Source organism: Psammomys obesus, unplaced genomic scaffold (assembly GCF_907164565.1).
Source record: "Psammomys obesus unplaced genomic scaffold, mPsaObe1.curated_primary_1811, whole genome shotgun sequence".
In the NCBI taxonomy this organism is placed as follows: Eukaryota; Metazoa; Chordata; class Mammalia; order Rodentia; family Muridae; genus Psammomys; species Psammomys obesus.
This window is the reverse complement of record NW_026596046.1, coordinates 33,400,396-33,419,082: the sequence shown is the minus strand read 5'-3', so window position 1 is coordinate 33,419,082 and position 18,687 is coordinate 33,400,396. Positions and strand designations below refer to the sequence as shown.

The 18,687-nt window shown below is 40.4% G+C and overlaps 1 protein-coding gene across 2 annotated transcripts; it reads right to left on the bottom strand.

Moving 5' to 3' along the window:
- Positions 1 to 1,837: 1,837 nt before the first annotated feature.
- On the bottom strand, positions 1,838 to 18,687 carry Thap12 (THAP domain containing 12). Of its 2 annotated transcripts, XM_055623561.1 has the most exons (5): positions 18,438 to 18,687; positions 13,132 to 13,252; positions 9,702 to 9,809; positions 6,880 to 6,916; positions 1,838 to 4,794 (listed from the first exon to the last, which is right to left on the bottom strand). In XM_055623561.1, exons 1-5 carry the CDS (start codon positions 18,524 to 18,526, stop codon positions 2,876 to 2,878), a joined length of 2,274 nt encoding a protein of 757 aa, XP_055479536.1. In that variant the 5' UTR covers positions 18,527 to 18,687; the 3' UTR covers positions 1,838 to 2,875. The 2 variants fall into 2 exon arrangements, with proteins under 2 accessions (XP_055479536.1, XP_055479537.1); XM_055623562.1 differs by lacking the exon at positions 9,702 to 9,809.

The window sequence follows — 18,687 nt, the reverse complement described above, 5'->3', positions numbered from 1 at the left end:
ACTGCAACTGCAACAGAAATTATACGCAAATCTGGATAAAGGATTTGTTCCCATCTATTTTACAGGACCATCATCCTACAGTAGGATTCAAATTCGTAAATTTTCCCTCCCCACCCCACGTGAGAGTAAATGTCAAGAGCAAAAATCCCTACAATTGAATGTTAATTCTTGAATACATTTCTTATGACATTTTGCAAGCTGTCTAGAAACATGTTTTTATTCAAACTCCACAAGGCTTTTGTGGATACTTCTATTTTCCTTTGCCTTAATTTTAATAAATGTAATCTACTGAAGTCATGCAATTTGTGTGTGTGGTTAATTGCAAGTACAATTGCAGGGGCTGAAGAAATGGTGGTTAACAGAACTAACTGCTCTTGCAGAAGATGGGGCAGTTACCTGCACCCACATGTGGCAGAGTTAATAACCACCCGTTAATTCCAGCTAAAGAGCCTCCAACGCCTTCTGGACTACGAGGGCACCTGTACTCACACATGCACACACAACCCACACACAACAATTAAAATAAAAATAAATTTTTATTTTTATCTGTGCAACTACCACTAACTCAACCACTACCAAGAATCCATTTGTGAAAATCCTTTTTCTGTTTATTGAAAAAGGGTTTCACTGTTGTAACTTTGATTGGTCTGGAAGAACGTAGGCCAGGCAGGCCTCAAAATCATACCAAGCAATTCCTCTACTTAAGAGCCCACACACCACCACATCTGGCAGAAAAACACCTGTTAACTAGGGTTTTTGCCAGGTGCAGCTCTGGCAAAATGGTTGGCTGGCATACATGAGACTTTCACAGCCCCACAAAGCCCCAAAATAAAGAATACACACAAGCACAAAAGATGGCACCTTCAAATGCTTCTGGACACATGGTGTGGTGGACTAAAGTGGGAACTGTTTTGCAACTATTGCTGTCAGGGGGAACTTACTGCTCATCCCTTCCACCTAGGCTAGCCAAGCGACTGGCTTTGACAGTAAGCATGTGGTGTAAGTGACACTCCATGAGTTCCTGAGTCCAGACTTTGAAGGTCCCCTTGCCACCTTGGTACACCAGGGCCACAAGATTAACAACATGGAGAAACCCAGCCATCCCACCGAGAACCCAACAAACCTCCCAACCAAAGGCAGAAAGCTTACATGATACTTGCAAAGACTCATTTAACCAACCTCAAAACTGTGGAAAGCAAAATTGTTTCTTTAAGCCATTAAGCCTGGGCAGCAGCAGGTCACTGACAATAAATTACCTAATCCCCACAGCACAGCCTTATGTGGGAAATATGGTGAAGGGAACAGGCCCAGGTTGGGTGTCAGCCAGTTACAACACTTGTAAGTGTCCCACGAACTAGATACAGTCGGCAGGCCATCTCTGGTCTCCTTCACTGCCACCCTGAATTGGTCAGCTCTCTCTGTTAAAGACAAAGGCATCATGCAAAACTCTAACATAAAGTCATTCACTCTTACAACCTGAACGAGAAGCGTGTCCTGATCTGACACGTCTACCAGGCCCGACCCACTACTACAGCAAACGCCTCCAATTCTGCTAAGGCTCAAATAACATTAACTCACCTCAATACTAAACAGCGCAACTAAGTTATAGAATTCACCCATCAACATTTTAACCAGCCACAAGGGCTGTAATATAAATTTAGCAAATCAGTTACTGATATAATTTTGTTTTCCTACACCTTAAAACACAAACATAAAAATAAAAACTGGAAAATAGTTCATCTCGAATTGTAAAAATTGTAAGGCTGATTATAAAATAGACATTTTAAGAAAATACACAAGAATGTGTTCTGACTTGCGAAAAATACCTCATCTGAAATTTAAACAAAATTCACATTTTATTTAGATTGAAATAAACTATACAAAATTGATTTTATTCACCAAAAATAACAGCAATTTTTCTGTATTATTTTTTAGATAAACCACAAAGCATTTATTTTTGTAGGTTTTGCTTATGAATCAAGATGAGGCAGTAGACATAATCATGTAAAAAGACAGAAGAAAACAGACAAGTCCACTGCCTGTACGGATAGCCTCTGGGTCTGTCTTCACCATGAAGCAGAAGTGAATTTACCTGCGAAAAAGCCTGTGAAAATGTGGGCTCAACAAAGGAGTGTAAACAGCGACGACCAAATGTGGAGAACAGTGCCATAACTTGTTCCTTTGAGGTTCTTCCATCCTGACAGAATCTACATGAGAGCTGCTTGCTGAGCTCACAAACTTCTCTCGTAATTCCTGTGACTGTCCATTACACAGCTGGATTTTATTGTCTTTTGCTTTGCTGTACTGAGGCATGAGCCTAGGGCTTGCACATGTTACGCAAGAGCTCCACCACAGTCCTCATTCTTTTTTTTTTTTGAAACAGGGTCTCACTGTGTGGCCCAGACTGGCCTAAAACTTGTGATTCTCATGCCCCTGCCTTCCAAGTGCTGCTACCACAGATTTTACACCTATAACTCCTACAAGTCAAAGGTCAATGGCGTACTTCATTGTAACACATCATAAAATATATTTCTCTCACAAAATTCATTTTCCAAAGGCCTGATAAGTCAGTAACTGACAACTAGCTCCACAGTGATAATGTTAAATCTAAAACGACTTGTAACTGAAAACATCTCCAGAGTGCCACTAGCACAGAAGCACTTTGGAACTCCCAATGCCAACTTCGGAAGAACAGACAGGTATTGACAGCATGAGAGTTCAAACAGGGGCTATTTAAATATGTGGATTACCAATAGCTAATGAAGTGTTCAACTGGAGGTCTACCGGCAAGGTGCGCAGTGATTAACTGGCCTACTATACCTTACGCTTTTCTTCCAAACAGCAAATATAAGACAACGGCCATTTTTAAAATCTTTTAAGTATTTTCAATGGTTTCTGAATTACTTGTAGGAAGCTCTGATTTATTTGTATACAGTTTGATGTATGTGTCCACCATTAAATCCAGATCATGTTTTATATCAAGATTTATGTTAAGCAAAGCCAGATTACTTGACCTCTGGTCTGTCAACGTGTTCCGCAAGTATGCTTTGAGACGCTTTCGTCCATTTTCATAGCGCTCATTTTCAACTTTCATCACAGGGAGAATACACAGGACCTTCAGCAAGGCATACACATTAGGAAAAAACTTGATGTCAGGAAGATGGAGGGCTTCATAAATGGTGGACGGGAGCTCGATATCTTTCCCTCTGTGTTTCCACTTGATCCTCCAACAGTGAAGCTCGGCGGAGAGCGTGTCGGGATTGGGTAGGTCACTTCTGTACATGTCAGCATGGTGCTCTTCTGATGTGTTGAATTTGAGCTGCCCCATCACTGAGGGTACCAGAGATAGGCATTTCAGAGCCTTGAGGTGCTGTTCAGAAAATATATCTTTAAGCTCCTGAATAATGTGCTCCACTGTTGGAACACTGAGGGTGTCTTTATAGTAACTCTCAGAGGTTAGCTGAGGTTCCAGGTTACCTTGCTGGGCCCTCCGGAACTTCCCTGGGAGTTTCATCTGAATGTCAAGTTTGGTTGCTAAATTTGTGGCTTCCTCAAACCAAAACTCATGATAAACTTCAATATTTTCCATCACCTCGTTAAGTGAATGCAGTACCGCAGTCAAGCTGCTGGCTGCAAAGAAGACGTCAGAGGTTTGTCCCTGGAGATTCTTCCCAAAGGCCCTTGTAAAAGATAGCACATTTTTAAGAACAACAATGGTAACAATAAAATCAAAATCTGTCACTGCACTACAGAGTAGAAATGCTCGTCCAGCTATACAGTTATTCCACCTAATATTTGTGTCGCTATTTATACCATCTAAACATAAAACAAGTGCTTGTAGTAGATCCACTAAGATCTCAAAGGCATCATGCCTGCCTGTCCAATGGGAATGGCAAATTTCCTTCAGCTCTTTACCCCGTTCTTCACTGTTCTGGAAAAGAACAGAAATTACATTGTCGAGTTCTAAAAGCAGCTGTGGTGACCGATGGAAAAACGAACAGACTTCCTCAATCGTTCCTAGAGCCACGGACACACCCATCACCGGGACAGACTTTGCCAACCACGAATTTAAGGCACAGGAGGAGCAGAGTGTGTAGACAGCCTGGGGATATTTTTCTAAAAGTCTTGAAGCAACAACTTTCATTTTGGAAGAAAATCCACTGGACACAATGTAAGCTTGACCACGACAATACTCCATATTCAATCCCCATTTCTCAGTTATTGTAGTGTGAAATTTCACAGCCAAAATCTCTGCATCAGCTTCATACGGCAGGAAACCCATAAACTCTTCTCTCAAGTTATGAGCTTCATCGACAAACCTCACCAGCACGGGCAGGTGCTCTTCTCCCGCTATGTCTACCACATCATCTGTGATAATGGAAAAGAAGTGCGAGTCTCTCACTTCCCTGAGCGTCTCCTCCCGAATGCAGCTTTCGCAGATCTCCAGCATCTGTCTCTGCTGAGTTTTAGAGCAGAATAACGTGTTGACCGCCGTGGTCTCAAAGCGCTTCCTCAGAACCTCTTCTCCAGAATTGATGCGGCACTCCAGGAGCGCCTGGAAGTTATCTGGAGCAAAGAGGCCTTCTGGGATCTCGTCAGCCTCATGCCCATCCAAGGGTATGTTCTGCTTTCCCATGAGAATCAGAATCTCAAATAATGATTTGAGGTACTCTTTGTTCTCCTTTTCTTCAAGGGTTAAAGGCAACACATTTCCATCCTGCTGATTTCCCCCTTCTGCATTGGAGTTTTGAGCATTGCTGTTAGTTTCTTGTTCTTGTTCAGAAGTTTCCTCAACTGGAAAACAAAGAGTTTTACAAACAGATTCATGAGGAATCATAAAAGACAAGACAGATTACACTTTTGATTGGCTAAATATTTAAAATCTACAAACTCATTCATTCACCATTAATAGAACATCAACAGAGTAGAAGACAAATTAAAAGGAAAGAAAATACCACAGATTTTAATAAACGTAAATGCTGTCATAAAATATGAACCATTTTTAACAAACTTACAAGGCACTTCACAAACTATTAACATGAGTGACAAACGGTCCATGCCCAGGTGAGGAGAACAAGTATTTCCACAGGCACACTGTGTCCAGCATTTTACGGGTATCACACTCTTTCTTCAGGCAGATGGAATCAACCCCACTCGACAAATAATGACAGTAAATGACAAAGCCACAGATACATTTACAAGGATAAAATAAATGAAATCTGCAACCCACAGAGATGCTACTTCTACCTAACTGCTAAGCCACACTTCTATATGACAGTTCTACAAAACCAGCATAATACAGAGTCAGAGAACAGGGCATAGCTAATGTTAGAATACCAGAAAGCTCAGCCTTGTCTCTTCAAATCTGGATGGGGAACCTGCCCTGTTTATAGTCATGCAGGCCAATAATGGCTTCAGGAAAAGAATTAAAAGCTGAAGAATTATTTAAAATGCAGCTCTTTAAGTCTATGAGATGGCCACCAAAAAAAATTGCACAGCATCACCGAGGGACAGAAAACAGCTGAACACAAAGTTGCACTTGGCAATGACATGAGTATGTAGGACACAGACAGGGAAGGCACATTAGGTGGCTGGTGTGCGTACTCCAGTCAAAGCACTAAGGTGCCAGAAACAAGCAGGCTGCCTGGTAAGAGCAAAGTCTAGAGTGACTGGGACTGTGCAAGCTGTACTTCTAGGCATCCCAGGCTCTCAGAGTTCACCAGGGCCCAGTTGAGTCCAGGAGCAATGCACATGGCTCCTTCTCTATTATATATACCACCTAGAAAAAGGTTAACCTGGATAGCTGCCATCTTTGCCTTCTTTGCTGTCCCTTCTCCCTTCTATCCTCCTTTATCCCTTCATTTCCAATCAACAAGTATTTATCCTACTATATTATTTCAAAAAATTGCTCAACAAAGCACAAAGCATATAGAGTGTTTCCAGTCTCTCTTCTTTGGACACCTTTCCGTACGTGAGTCACCCATATACAAGTTCCTCTAGTTCTGGCCCTTCTGTCCACATAGTTGCCTTTCCTAGAGTCTGTAGTGCCTCATGAAGCCTGGCCATGTTGTCACTAATTACAAAGCCCTCAGTACTTCAATGGCAGCTACAACTCTGCAAGTTCTGAACTCTGTGCTCTCTCCACCGGGCTCACTGGCCGCCCACCACTGGCTATTAGAAACCCTAAAAACACTAAGAGTGTGGTTACTGCAGCAGCCTGTCTTATACTACTCTATGTTTGTATTGAATATTTTTCCTGTCTTTCTTTGCTGAGTCTGTTTCCTCATCTATAAAGGAAAACAATATTACTAATGATGGAACTACTGTGAGAATTTTAAAAAGCACCAGAATGACAGAATGATATCAATCAAAGCTTATGTGTATAGTAGCACGACAGGATAGAGGAGAAATGGGGGCAACTGTTAAGAACAGAAACAGCTTCTAGCCTCGCCTTCTGATAGCACAGCATACATATCAGTACCTACAAAGACTCTGTAAACACGACAGCCCATGTACCAACTGTTTCTACAGCAATTAATCCTCAGGCCAAGAAATAGTTATGTATACAGGGTACATGGGGAGAACTGGAGTGGGCTCCTCTGTGGTCTGCCACTACTACCACACTGAGAGCACCTCAAGGTGAGAAAGACTCCCTCTGAACTCTGTAATGGCAATGCATATAGCACAGCAATCCTTTGCAAAGACAGAATGAACTAAGACTTTAGTCTGTAACAATTCCAGGCCGCAGGACAGAGTCAACCACACTTTTACATTCACTCTCAAGGGAGGTTTTGAAAATAAAACATATTTATTTGTTCTTACCAGGTCAAGGCCTTTTAAAAAGGCATTCAGGGCTGAGTCATTAACACTATCACTTACTTTTTTTCTGTTTCAGTGTCCTGATTTCATCTTCACTCTAAAAAAGAAAAAAAAATTAAGAAAAATCACCTCTAGTAAATCATCTTAGACTTACAAAAAGGCTGTATTGAACGAAAATGTTCTCATTTAAGAGTTTAAGGGGTCCTGTTACTGTTGTTGTTTAAAGAAAAGTATCTCATGTATTCCAGGCTGCTCTTGAACTCACTAAGTAGCTGGGGATGACCCTGAACTTCTGATCATCTTGCCTTCACCTTGCTGGTTTATGTGGTGTTAGTGATCAAACGCAGGACTTCATGCATGTTATGTAAGCACTGTAATCAACTGAACTATATCCTTAGCTTCAAAGAGCATCAATTCTTCATGTAGAATGCATCCTTCAAAAAATGATAGGAAACAAAACTATGTAATGTGCTCATGATTCCAAGTTTAAAATAGAGTACTAAAAGAAAAAGCAGATGCTATTTAACCTCTTTCTCCCTGAAGTATCCTAACCGGACAAATGTGTGTTGAGTAATAAATGGGATGAAGGTACACCACAATACTTAGGATCAAATTCAAGAGGACGCAACAGATTCCTCTTATAAATCTAACCCTAAAGATGTCACTAAACAAGGAGGCTGCTGAATCACAGAAGCTACAGAAGGTAATGAGAAGTGGCTAGGAAACAGAAAGTGACAGCATTAGCTCAGAAGAGAAATAACCATGCCCCAAACCAACACTCATAGGTAGACTAAGAAAGCACTGTCCAGATTTATCTTTAATTCTCCCCTCAATGCTCTCTAATGTTTACATCATAATCTCTTATACTATCTGTGGCAGGAAAACAACAGTGCCAACAGAAGCCAGAGATAGCAGTACCTGATGGCAGCTCTGGACACCACTACTAACAAGAAACATTAGCAGGCTGGTCAGCTGGACTGGTCCCTCCTAACCCAGAGGGCAACAGCTAACGGACGCCAAGCGTGGAAGTGCACCTGCCATGAAAAATGGTACAGGGATGCAACAGCCACAGAACAGGCAGAGGCATCTTCACCATCGGACAGACTACTCAGAAGAAAGCGAATGCAAAGAACTGCCACGTAAGCGTCAGCATTCATCTACCAGAAACACCAGAGAAAAACGAGGAAGCAAAATTAAGTGTGAAACACTAAGATGTAAAATGGTCAAAAGACTAGATAATAAAGGGAATGAAAACATACTATGGCATCTGTTTTTTAAAAAATAAAAAGGTATTGGTGGTGCTTGGGCATCAACCCTGTCCAATAAAATATAAATGTCCACAATAAAAAGCTCAAAAACTTTCAGGAAGGAAAAGTGGATTCCTTGAAGAGAGGTGAGAATTACGATGCCAGACTTCAAGGACAACAGAGATGCACAAACAAGATCTGTGGACTATAGGTATCCTCTATGCATCACTTAACACCTGCAAAAAACATCAAGGTTTTACAAACAAGAACAATAACTGTAGTTAAAGAATTAGGAGAAGGCCAGGTGTGGTGGCACAGGCCTTTAATCCCAGCACACTAAGAGACTGAAACAGTCAGATCTTTGTGAGTTTGAGACCTGCCTGGTCTACAAAGAGCGTCTAGGACAATCAAGCCTATGCAGCCTGAGCTAAGGAGGGAAAGCGTCACACCTCTAAGCTGGAATAAACACACATGAGCCAAAACATCCAGGAAGCTTAAAACAAAACAGAAAGATACTTCCCCAATCAAGAGGACATTAGTAAGATAGAGTGATTGCTGATTAACTACCAATTCCAAAACACTACTGAAATAGTTTCAGGAGCAGAGAAAGCAAAGCATTAAAAAAAAAAATCTAGATGAAGATCACAAACTTTTGAAAACACAAACCACAAGAAGAGAGAAAACCAAGAAACCGGGCAGGCAAAGAAAACCTTACACCTATTCCAAGCAATGAGGACTTCACTGAGTCCCACCTAACTTTTAAGGGCAATATCTACAATATGCAAACTTTCCTCGAAACAAAACAAAACAAAACAAAACAAAACAAAACCCAAACCTCTGAAGAGCTAACAACAGGATCTTGTCTTCAAAACCAGATAAGGGGAGCTAAGCAGGAAGCTGGCTTAGCAGGTAATGGCTTGTGCCACACAAGCCCATCCTAGGGCTCCAAAGGTAGGAGCGACCAATTCCTAAAGTTTGCCCTGGAGCGTGCATATGCATGCCACTACTCGTGTATTTAATTAATGTATAAATAATTACAAAAATGGAACAAAACTGAACAAAAAGGGCCTTGATAGTGGTAATTTGTCAGTAATCGTGTTCACCTAAGGTTAACAAAAGATAGGCTGGTTTCAGCTATCAGATCTGAAAGGTAGCAAAGGACGAAAAAAGCACATATAAATAAAGAATAGGACATACAAAGCTACTTTTTTTTTTAAGGTTTAATACAAAGTTTTTTAAACTTTTTCTAGAACCTGTCAACAAAAATAGTGAAATCCTTCTCTCTAAAACAATCCAGATCTCAAGTTCCAATACTTTCTTTTTCTTTATTCTTTTGTGCTGAATCCTGGAAACACAGCAGTTTCATTTTCCTTGCTTCAGTCCCAGGAAAGCCATGAGCTAGTGGCCTGTAGTCAACAGCACTTTGCTCCAACTCAACAGCACCAACTGGCTGTATTTGGAAAGTTTTTCCAATTTAACTAGTACTAAGACAGACTGACTGTCTTAATAAGCATTGCCTTCATTTCTGAGCATACTACGTGTGAGACACAGAACTTGGATAAATTGTTAACAAATGCTTCCATACTTATTTAACAGGATTATGGAGAGATGGGAAAGCTGAAGAGCCACACATACCAATTCTTTTATTCGTTTTCTGTGTCTGCTATGTGGATTGTTCAAGTGACTGGTAAGATCAAATATTGTTGGTATTGCATTATCTCGAAGAACTGTCCGATAAGGACTCTGAAAAAAAAAAATGTACCAATTCAGAGATGGTCCTTCAAAAGAAGGTAAATAAAATTCTACATTAATGACTTCTCCAGCACTTCTTTACCTATCTCTAAAGTACAGACTTGCAAACTCCAATGCCTTCTGGAGAGCTTACCTTTTCTGTCCTTCCATGAGCTACCAAATCTATAGGAATCACATGTTTCCCAATGATCTACACCCTTTCATGTTCAATCACAACATTCCTTCCTTACCTGAGGTTCGTACCACTGCTGTTGTTAGTACCAGGAAATATAAAGGCACAGTAACATTAACTTAACTAACAACTCATTAAGAAGCCCTAGTAAAACTAACTCCCTTTTTAGACCTCACTTTCTTTTTCTAAATAGGAGTCAGGTGTGAGTAGATCATATTCCAAGATGAAATTATTAACATACTAAGGATAACAAAATACACAACCACAGCTCTACCAATACTCAATTAGGTATTTCTAAACTCCCTTCTTGACCCAATGATCATATCACTGAAGAAGCACCTTCCTCTGCCCTGCTTTGTACCTTGTCTGAAGCAGTGACAGTCTTCCATAGTGAGCCAAGAGGAAGATGGGACAAGACATTAATTAAGGAGAGTAACTGATGAATAACTGTTATCCCACTAGCTAGTCCAAAGAGACAGTGGTTTTTATTTCTCCCTCCAGTTACAGCAAAAAACACAAATTACAGTTCATCTGAAAGAACTTTCTTGCCCAGCAGTGGTGGCGCATGCCACTCTAGAGACAGAGGCAGAGACAGGTGGATCACTGTGAGCTCTAGGCCAACCTGGTCTACAAAGAGAGTCCAGAACAGCCAAAGCTACACAGAGAAACCTTGTTTCTTGGTAGTAATGATTATTTCAAAGCTGATTTCTTAAAAAAAAAAAAAAAAAGCTCTCTAAATTGCTTTACCTTGGTAACGAAGGTTGGAAAAAAAATAGGACAGGAAAATATATCTAAGTGGAACAGATTCCTTGTCTTCCAACCAAAGAGAGGATGAAAATACTCTTGAGAGAATTGCTACTTAGAATGAGTGTTTCCTAATTCAACCCCACACAGCACAGAGAATAAAAGGAAGTCTTGATTTATTATTACTATATTTAATTTTTGGTATGTTGGGACATAGCTTCATTATATTATTCAGGTGGGCCTCAACTCACAATTCCATCTACCTCTGCCTCCTGACTGCAGAAATTACAGTACATGTAGAGCCACCATGCCAAGCTAAAATGTAATTTATTTATTTATTTCTTTTTTTTTTTTTGGGTAATTTCTTAGTGATACTCAGTTTCTATGCTGGACTAAATACTCTCAGTCTACCAGAAAGTTTAGGTTGGGATTGGTTATGGACAAAACTACAAAGAAAAGCAAAATGCATGATAATCCAGGTTTTTCCACTTCCTCACTAAGCCAAAGTCTCAAAATAAACAGTTCACATCAAATAGCTGGGTGACTGGGGGAGGAATAAGACACCTAAAAAAATAAATAAATAAATAAGTGGATAGATAGATAGATAGATAGATAGATAGATAGATAGATAAATAAGTAGATAAATAAGTGGATAAATAAGTGGATGAATGAATAAGTGAATGAATGAATAAATGAATGAATGAATGCAATTTACTCTAGCAGACAAAGCAAAGGTCAGAAAAATTAGAATGTGAATGAAAAATGGAACATTCTATGTTCATTTATAAACACACATTTCAGGAAGATTATATCTAACTCATATGAACAATTTTAAACTTTATACCAAGATTTAATCTTTGCTAATATAAAGGAACTACACTGACCTTACTCAACATCAAAGATAATAAAAATTTTGGCTTTAGCAGAACTACTGATGTATGTTAACAAGATCTTAAATGCCAAACTAATGAAGACAAAGAGCTTACATGTTTCAATACAATTATTGTATAGGCCATCTTTCAACAGCTGCTTGTTCTACACAAACAGAAAAAATATTTCTCACATTTTCGTTAATTTATTCAAGATGAAAGACTCTTTGGAAAATTAAAAAGAGCAAAACTAGCTAATCTTTCTATTCTGTATGCTGAATAAAGTCAACTACAATAGGGAGCTATATTTTAAATTTTTCAAATTAATCTGAAAATTATGCAGTTAAAAGATTATATTTACTATACTAAAATAAAAATAAAAAAGGCATGGTTCATGTATTTAATTTTTGATATTTTTATTTAATGTCAAGAACAAAAAAGTAGTTTGCTTTTTAGGCATATGAAACCTTTTGGCTGATCAGTATTATGCTTGTAACAAGGCAAGGCAAAAAAAAAGAAAAAAAAATCTCTGAAATATTTGTGATTAAATTGTTGAACCAGAACTGCTCCCTCCCAATGACTTCACAAGTATTTGCTTCAATTAATATTGAGGAATAAAATAACCCAATCATTCTTTAGTTTTCTGATGCCTCTGCAAAATGCATCTAAAAATATATTAAAAAATTGCTGCACAATTACATAGTGTACCTTCAAATTTATGTCTATACTAAACCTATTATAAAATGTTAATTATACCTAACTAAGAACACTATGGATTTACAACACTCTTCCTTATTAGTTTTTATAGTGGTTCACACATGTCAATCAAATCTGCCTGGCTCTGCCTTTATGATTCACAGCAATAACAGAGTCCTAAAACATTAGAAATTTTAAGTAACAATTCAGAAAAGGCTACCTGGTTTGATCTCTTTAGAAAGAGGGGCCCAGAAAGGAAAGGTCAGTGTGCCAGAACGTCATGTTACCTGTGTTATATTGATTCTTGTTCTAGCTAGTCCTTACGAATTAGATACTAAAAACAAAGTGTCAGTTCTTAAAAGGACAGTAAATTATGAACACAAAGAATATCATTCCTAGATGAGACTGTTATTCACAAGAATGCTCTAGAGAGGGGTCCGGGCTAACTCAGTGGTAGAGTACTTGCCTAGCATAAGGAAGGCTCCAGGTTCTAGCCCCAGAACCACATAAAAAAATAAATAAACAAAATTCTAGAAAAATTGCTTGATATAAGTACACAGAGTAGTATACACTTACATTTTCTATACACATGTATAGAAACATGTGTACACTGAACAGCTTAAAAGGTATTACCTCTAGTGAAGGGAGATGGGGCTTCAAGAACAGGGTTTTAAAAAAATCAAGTTTTTGAGAACAAGATACTACTAAACTCCAAATGCATCTTCAACTTAGATGGTAGGGTATAGGTAGACAGTCCAATAATAAATAAAAACGTACAATGCACACAAAATACAGCAACAGAGAAACAGAAGCCAAGCTGGCTATTACTTACAGTTTTACAGATCATGGAGGTCTCAAAGTGTTTGGCACATAGTCGATAATGCTTATTTAGTTGATCAGGTGTTTTATCTTCTAAGTCTGCTCTTCTACAATTCTCAACCCACTTCTGGCATCTATAAATAAAACCAAAATAAAATTATGAAATATAAACTCAGAATTTACATTTTAGCGTTTGGGCCAGGTATAGCATTACACTCCTATAGTCTCAGCACTTGGGAGATTGAGGCAAAAGACTGAATTTGAGAGCAGCCTCAGCTCTCATACAAGTCTCAACCTAATTAGAGCCAGGCATGGTGGAACATGCCTTTAGTCCTAGCACCTGGGAAGCAGAGGAAGACAGTTTCCAATGAGTTTCAAGCCAGGCAAGACCACATAGTGAGACCTCAAAAATCAAACAAAAAAATTAATTTTGCTCTAAGGCAAGTATGTATTATTAAGAGTGGATCCCTGCTGTACTTAATCGAGAGCACAATCTGGAGACATCCTTTAGAATAACCCCTTCAGATACAAAGTCAGGAAATAATTTGTTCAGGCAAGACATCTACAAACCAGTGAGAACTCAACCAGCAGCAGCAGTTACTCAAGCACAATGCCAACAGCCTAACATTTCCTTCACAATTTCACCCTAACATTTTCTTCACTAATGAGATACCACCAGCACTACAGTTCTACAAACAACTACAGTACCTCGTATGAGCATAAAGGACATATTCATTCGCCTAATAACAAACAAGATTTAGTTCACACAAGAATATAGGTTTCAAATAAAAAAAGCAAACTCCAAGAATACAGAAAAAGCAACTGCACACTATTATACAAAAAGTATTGAAAATGCTAATAAGGTAAGTACATGTGTTTAGCGCTTAAGATTTCAGAAAAGCAAATAACAATGTTTACTAAGCACTTACTAAGGGGTCCAAGTCTTTCCAAAGGTAAATACAGATCAAGAAATTAAGAATTAAGATGTTTATAATTATTAATTATTATAATTAATAATTATAAATATTATAATAATAATTCCCTAATGGTTACAACTGGATCTTTCCCTCATTACAAGTTACGAAAAACAAAAGTTATGCCATGGAAAAAGTGTCATAAGTTTGAAAGCAAATTCATGTCCTATTTATATATTATAATGTATTATAACAAGAGTATATTATTATGTTACAAGTATAATATATATTAACATTCACATATATATTCTTTTATGTCTTTTACTTTATTTTTGTTTGTTTTTGAGACAGGGTCTCATTATGTATGCCTGGCTGGCCTGGAACCAGATGTACAGACAAGGCTGGCCTTAAAGAAAGGCACCACAGCACCCCGATCCTTTTAGGTCTTACTCTACATTAACCCCGGCACTTATTGTACTCTTAAGTAGGTGAAGCCACAGTGACTGATATGATTTGCACACCTAGACTAAAACCATATGCCTAAATTGTGTATCATTTCATTTAGCCAAAAAGTATTATGCTGGGGGCTGGAGAGATGGCTCACAGGTTAGGAACACTGGCTGTTTTTCCAGAGGTCCTGAGTTCAAGTCCTGACAACCACATGGTGGCTCACAACCATCTATAATGAGATCTGGTGGCCTCTTCTAAAAAGCAGGCAGAACAGAGTACACATAATAAACAAATAAAAATGTTTTTTAAAAAAGTATTGTATCAATCAGTTACCATGCCTAAGGTATCCATATTTTAATATTTTACACAGTTGTAAATTATGATTATAAACATTCTGTTTCAAAATACAAATATTAGGCACAAAAATGCCTTATTATAAAATAGTATGCCAAATTCCTACAGTTACATTTTTAAATTATCAGTCTCTGGAGATCCTCCACACAGGATACTGCTGTCCACACTACCTCTGGTTTAAAGTAAAATCAGTTCTTTGATACCAACAGCAACTCAAGAACTGAATAGATGTGGGCCAAAAAGATCAAACTGACTAATCCTATGCATTTCCACATCAAACATCTAGGAATAAATATTGGGAAAGAAAAGATGTATAAAGTCTCTCTTAAACACAGAGGTACAGAAGTTCATGAAAAATTTAACTCTAAACAAATCATTCCCCCTAAATTGATTTTCTGATTCAATTCAATCCCCAAAACAAAACAAAACAAAAAAAATCTTTCGAAAACAATAAAAAAAAACCCAAAGTAGCATTAACAGAAGTGAAGATAAATGTTTTTGTCTTTAAAAAAACAGTACTGAGTAAGATATCCGTATGAAAAAAATAAATCTTCACAACATAAACAAAAATATGTTCTGAGTGACTATAAATCTAAATATTAAAGATAAAACAAGCTGGGCATGGTGGTTCACTCAGGAGAGTAAAGCAGGAGGATTGTAGCTAGTTCAAGGCCTGCCTGGGTAACAGTAAATTCTAGGCTAGCCTGAAAGCCCATTTTTCTAATAAATAAATTAATAAATTAAGTATATTTTGAATAGACAAAGATCTCTTTTAAAAAGCCACAAACCACATATCCAAGGTTGGTTCAAAATATATAAACATATTTATAAATAGACTTAAAACAGAAATCTATCCAGGCATGGTAGCACATGCCTTTAATCCCAGCAGAGGCAAAGGCAGTTTGATTTCTGGGAGCTTGAGGCCAGACTGGTCTACAAAGCCAACCCAGGGATACACAGAGAAACCATGTCTTAACACAAACAACCAACCCAGAAATTTATGCCAAGGGTGGTGGTGCACACCTTTGGTCTCAGTACTCAGGAGACATAAGCAGGCAGATCTCTGAGTTTGAGGCCAGCCTGGTCTACAAAGTGAGTTCCAGGCGAAGGAAGGAAGGAAGGAAGGGAGGAAGGGAGGAAGGGAGGAAGGGAGGAAGGAAGGAAGGGAGGAAGGAAGGAAGGGAGGGAAAGAGAGAGAGAGAAAGAAAGAAAGAGAGAGAGAGAAAGGAAAGAAAGAAAGAAACAAACAAACAAGAAAAGAGAAAAGATCCCCCAGTCCATATGTGGTATAAAGATCCCTATTTTCCCCAGTACAGGGGACAGAACCTAGAGCCTCATACATGCATATCAAGCTCTTTGGTGCTGAATTCCATCCTTTGGCTGAAGCCATCTCTCCAATGCTCACCAAGCCTGTCAGATGTCACATTACAAACCAAACCTTTAATTCCCCACCCCCAACAAACTGTTGTTTCCTAGTCTTTCTTATTTTGAAATCTCAGGAGTCTAGAGAGAAGACTAAGCGGGAGAATTACTTTGCAAGCATGGGAAGCCGAGTTCAGACTGCTGCACTCACAGAAAGAGCTGTGCAGGTGCTGTGGGGAGTGGAGACAGGAGGATTGCTGGGGTTTGCTGGCCACTAGCCTGGCTACAGGTTCAGAGACCCTGTCTCAAAGGAAGGAGAGAACTGACACCTGAAGTCCCCTCTGGCCTCTGCATAGCCACACTCATACATGTGCCTAACCACACTCATATCACACACAGAACCTCGGGAGTTACCCTTGACTGTTTTGTAACCCACACCCAAACTACTAGTGAATCCTGTTGGTTTCACTGTCAAGCCTTACTAAGTGCATCAATTCACCTCTTCCCCCACTTCTACTGATCTGGATTACCGCAACAGTCTTTCACAGGTCTTCCAATGGGTTCACCTTTGCTTCCCTACAGCCAAAAAGCAGCCAGTAATTCTGTTAAAAACTCTCTCAACTCTAAACTCTCCCACTTCACTGGGAATAAATACCAGAGTGTTTTCCACAGGCAACAATTTCCTAAACAATTTGTGACTCCTTATACACCTCATCAGCAATCAGGCCTTGACTTCCCTCTTACTGTTTCCAGATGCTTTTCCAACATATCTCAAAACTGTCCCCTCCCCTATTTCTTTTTCTTTTCTTTTCTTTTTTTTTTTTTTTTGCTCAAATTCACTGTGGGGAGACTTTTGTTCCCTTTGTTCAAAATAGCAATTGTGCCTCCCTTGTTACAGGGCTTTTTCTTTCTTTTTTTTTTTAAATGGATGAATTAAACAAGATCTCACACTATAGCCCTTGGTGGCCTGAGACTTAGTTTAACCCAGGTCAACTTCAAAACTCAATTTTCCTGACTCCTCAGAGCTGAGATTATAGACCATGTCACCATGCTCAGTTCTCTGGCTACACTTTTTTTTTCCCCCTTTGGTTTTTCAAGACAGGGTTTCTCTGTGTAGCTTTGGCTGGCCTCGATCTCAAGTGATCCACCTGCGTCTGCCTCCCAAGTTGCTGGGATTAAAGGCGTATGCCACCTCCTAGCTATAATTCCTTTTAAAACTCTTACTTACTTTACGTGCATGAGTGTCTTGCACATCGAGCGTGCCTGGTACTCACGAAAGCCAGAAGAGGTTGTGGGATCCCCTGAACTGTGGTGACTGTGTTAAGTCACCTGAGGCTGGTGCAGAACCCGGGTCTTCTGCAAGTGCAGCAGGGCCCTTTGGCGCTGAGCTGTCTTTCCAGCTACTCCCTGGCTAAAATCCCTTCCACACTCTGCTGTATTTTTCCTCAGGAGACTTTTCATTATTGGACGCACTATCATGAACATTTTACTAGCCAATTTCCCAAGGCTTGAATGTAACCTCCGAGAGCTGGTTCGGGTCATCCACCCTAGTGCTCAGGACAACTTCTGCCAATTGTAGGCTTTCAATAAATATCTGCTCGACTAATAAATGCCATGCTACATTCCAATGCCTGTTGACAGATCCGCTCCCTCCACGGACTACGCGCTTTCTGCGGACGTCACTGAATCCAGTCGGGTCTCCAGCACCTGACAGGAGTGCTTCAAATACGTACGGTTAAGCACTGATTTCCAAATGAATGAACCAAGAGCTAGGCCTGTGCGTGAAACACCTGCAGCCAATCACACGGGGTCCCCATCGCACCGAGTCTCTAAAAGTCCGACCCGGCGGGAGGGCGACCTCCCAAAGAGTGAAGTCTCAATACCTGTTCCCACGCCCTCACACGCACCCTCTGCGGGTCCCCACAATAACCGAGGGAGACAATGCGTAACGGTCTGCATTTGAACATGGTGATGACAAGTCCCTAAGGAGGCGGCAGTTGTGACCTGATTTAAGATCAAAGAAAGCGGCCCGACTGCCCACAGAAACGCTGTCCCAGAAGAGACGGGCGACGCGGAGGAAGGCAGGGCCCCCGGGGCCGCAGCCCCCGAGTCCTAACCCTTCTCTGACAGCTACGGAACGGAGCCGGGCGACCGTCGCGTCCCCGGGTGGCACCCTCCGGGCCGGGTGGCCGCGAGCGCACGTGCGCCGCGGTCCCCGCCGCTTCCGCGACCCGCTCACCTGGCCGGGTCCCGCGGGAACCTGAAGAAGGCCAGGTCGGACTGCGTGCTCTTCCGAGTGCAGTTGGGGGCAGCGCAGAAGTTCGGCATGGTCGCTCGGCCGCCGGCCGGTCCAGCCCTCCCCTCCCCGCCTCGTCAGGGCAGCTCGGCCGCCCCGCGGGGCCGGGGAGGGGAGCCGGGCCGGCCGGCCGGCTCCGCGAGGCCGCGCGCGGAGGAGGGGCCGGCGCGCGGAGCCGCGAGGGGCAGGAGGG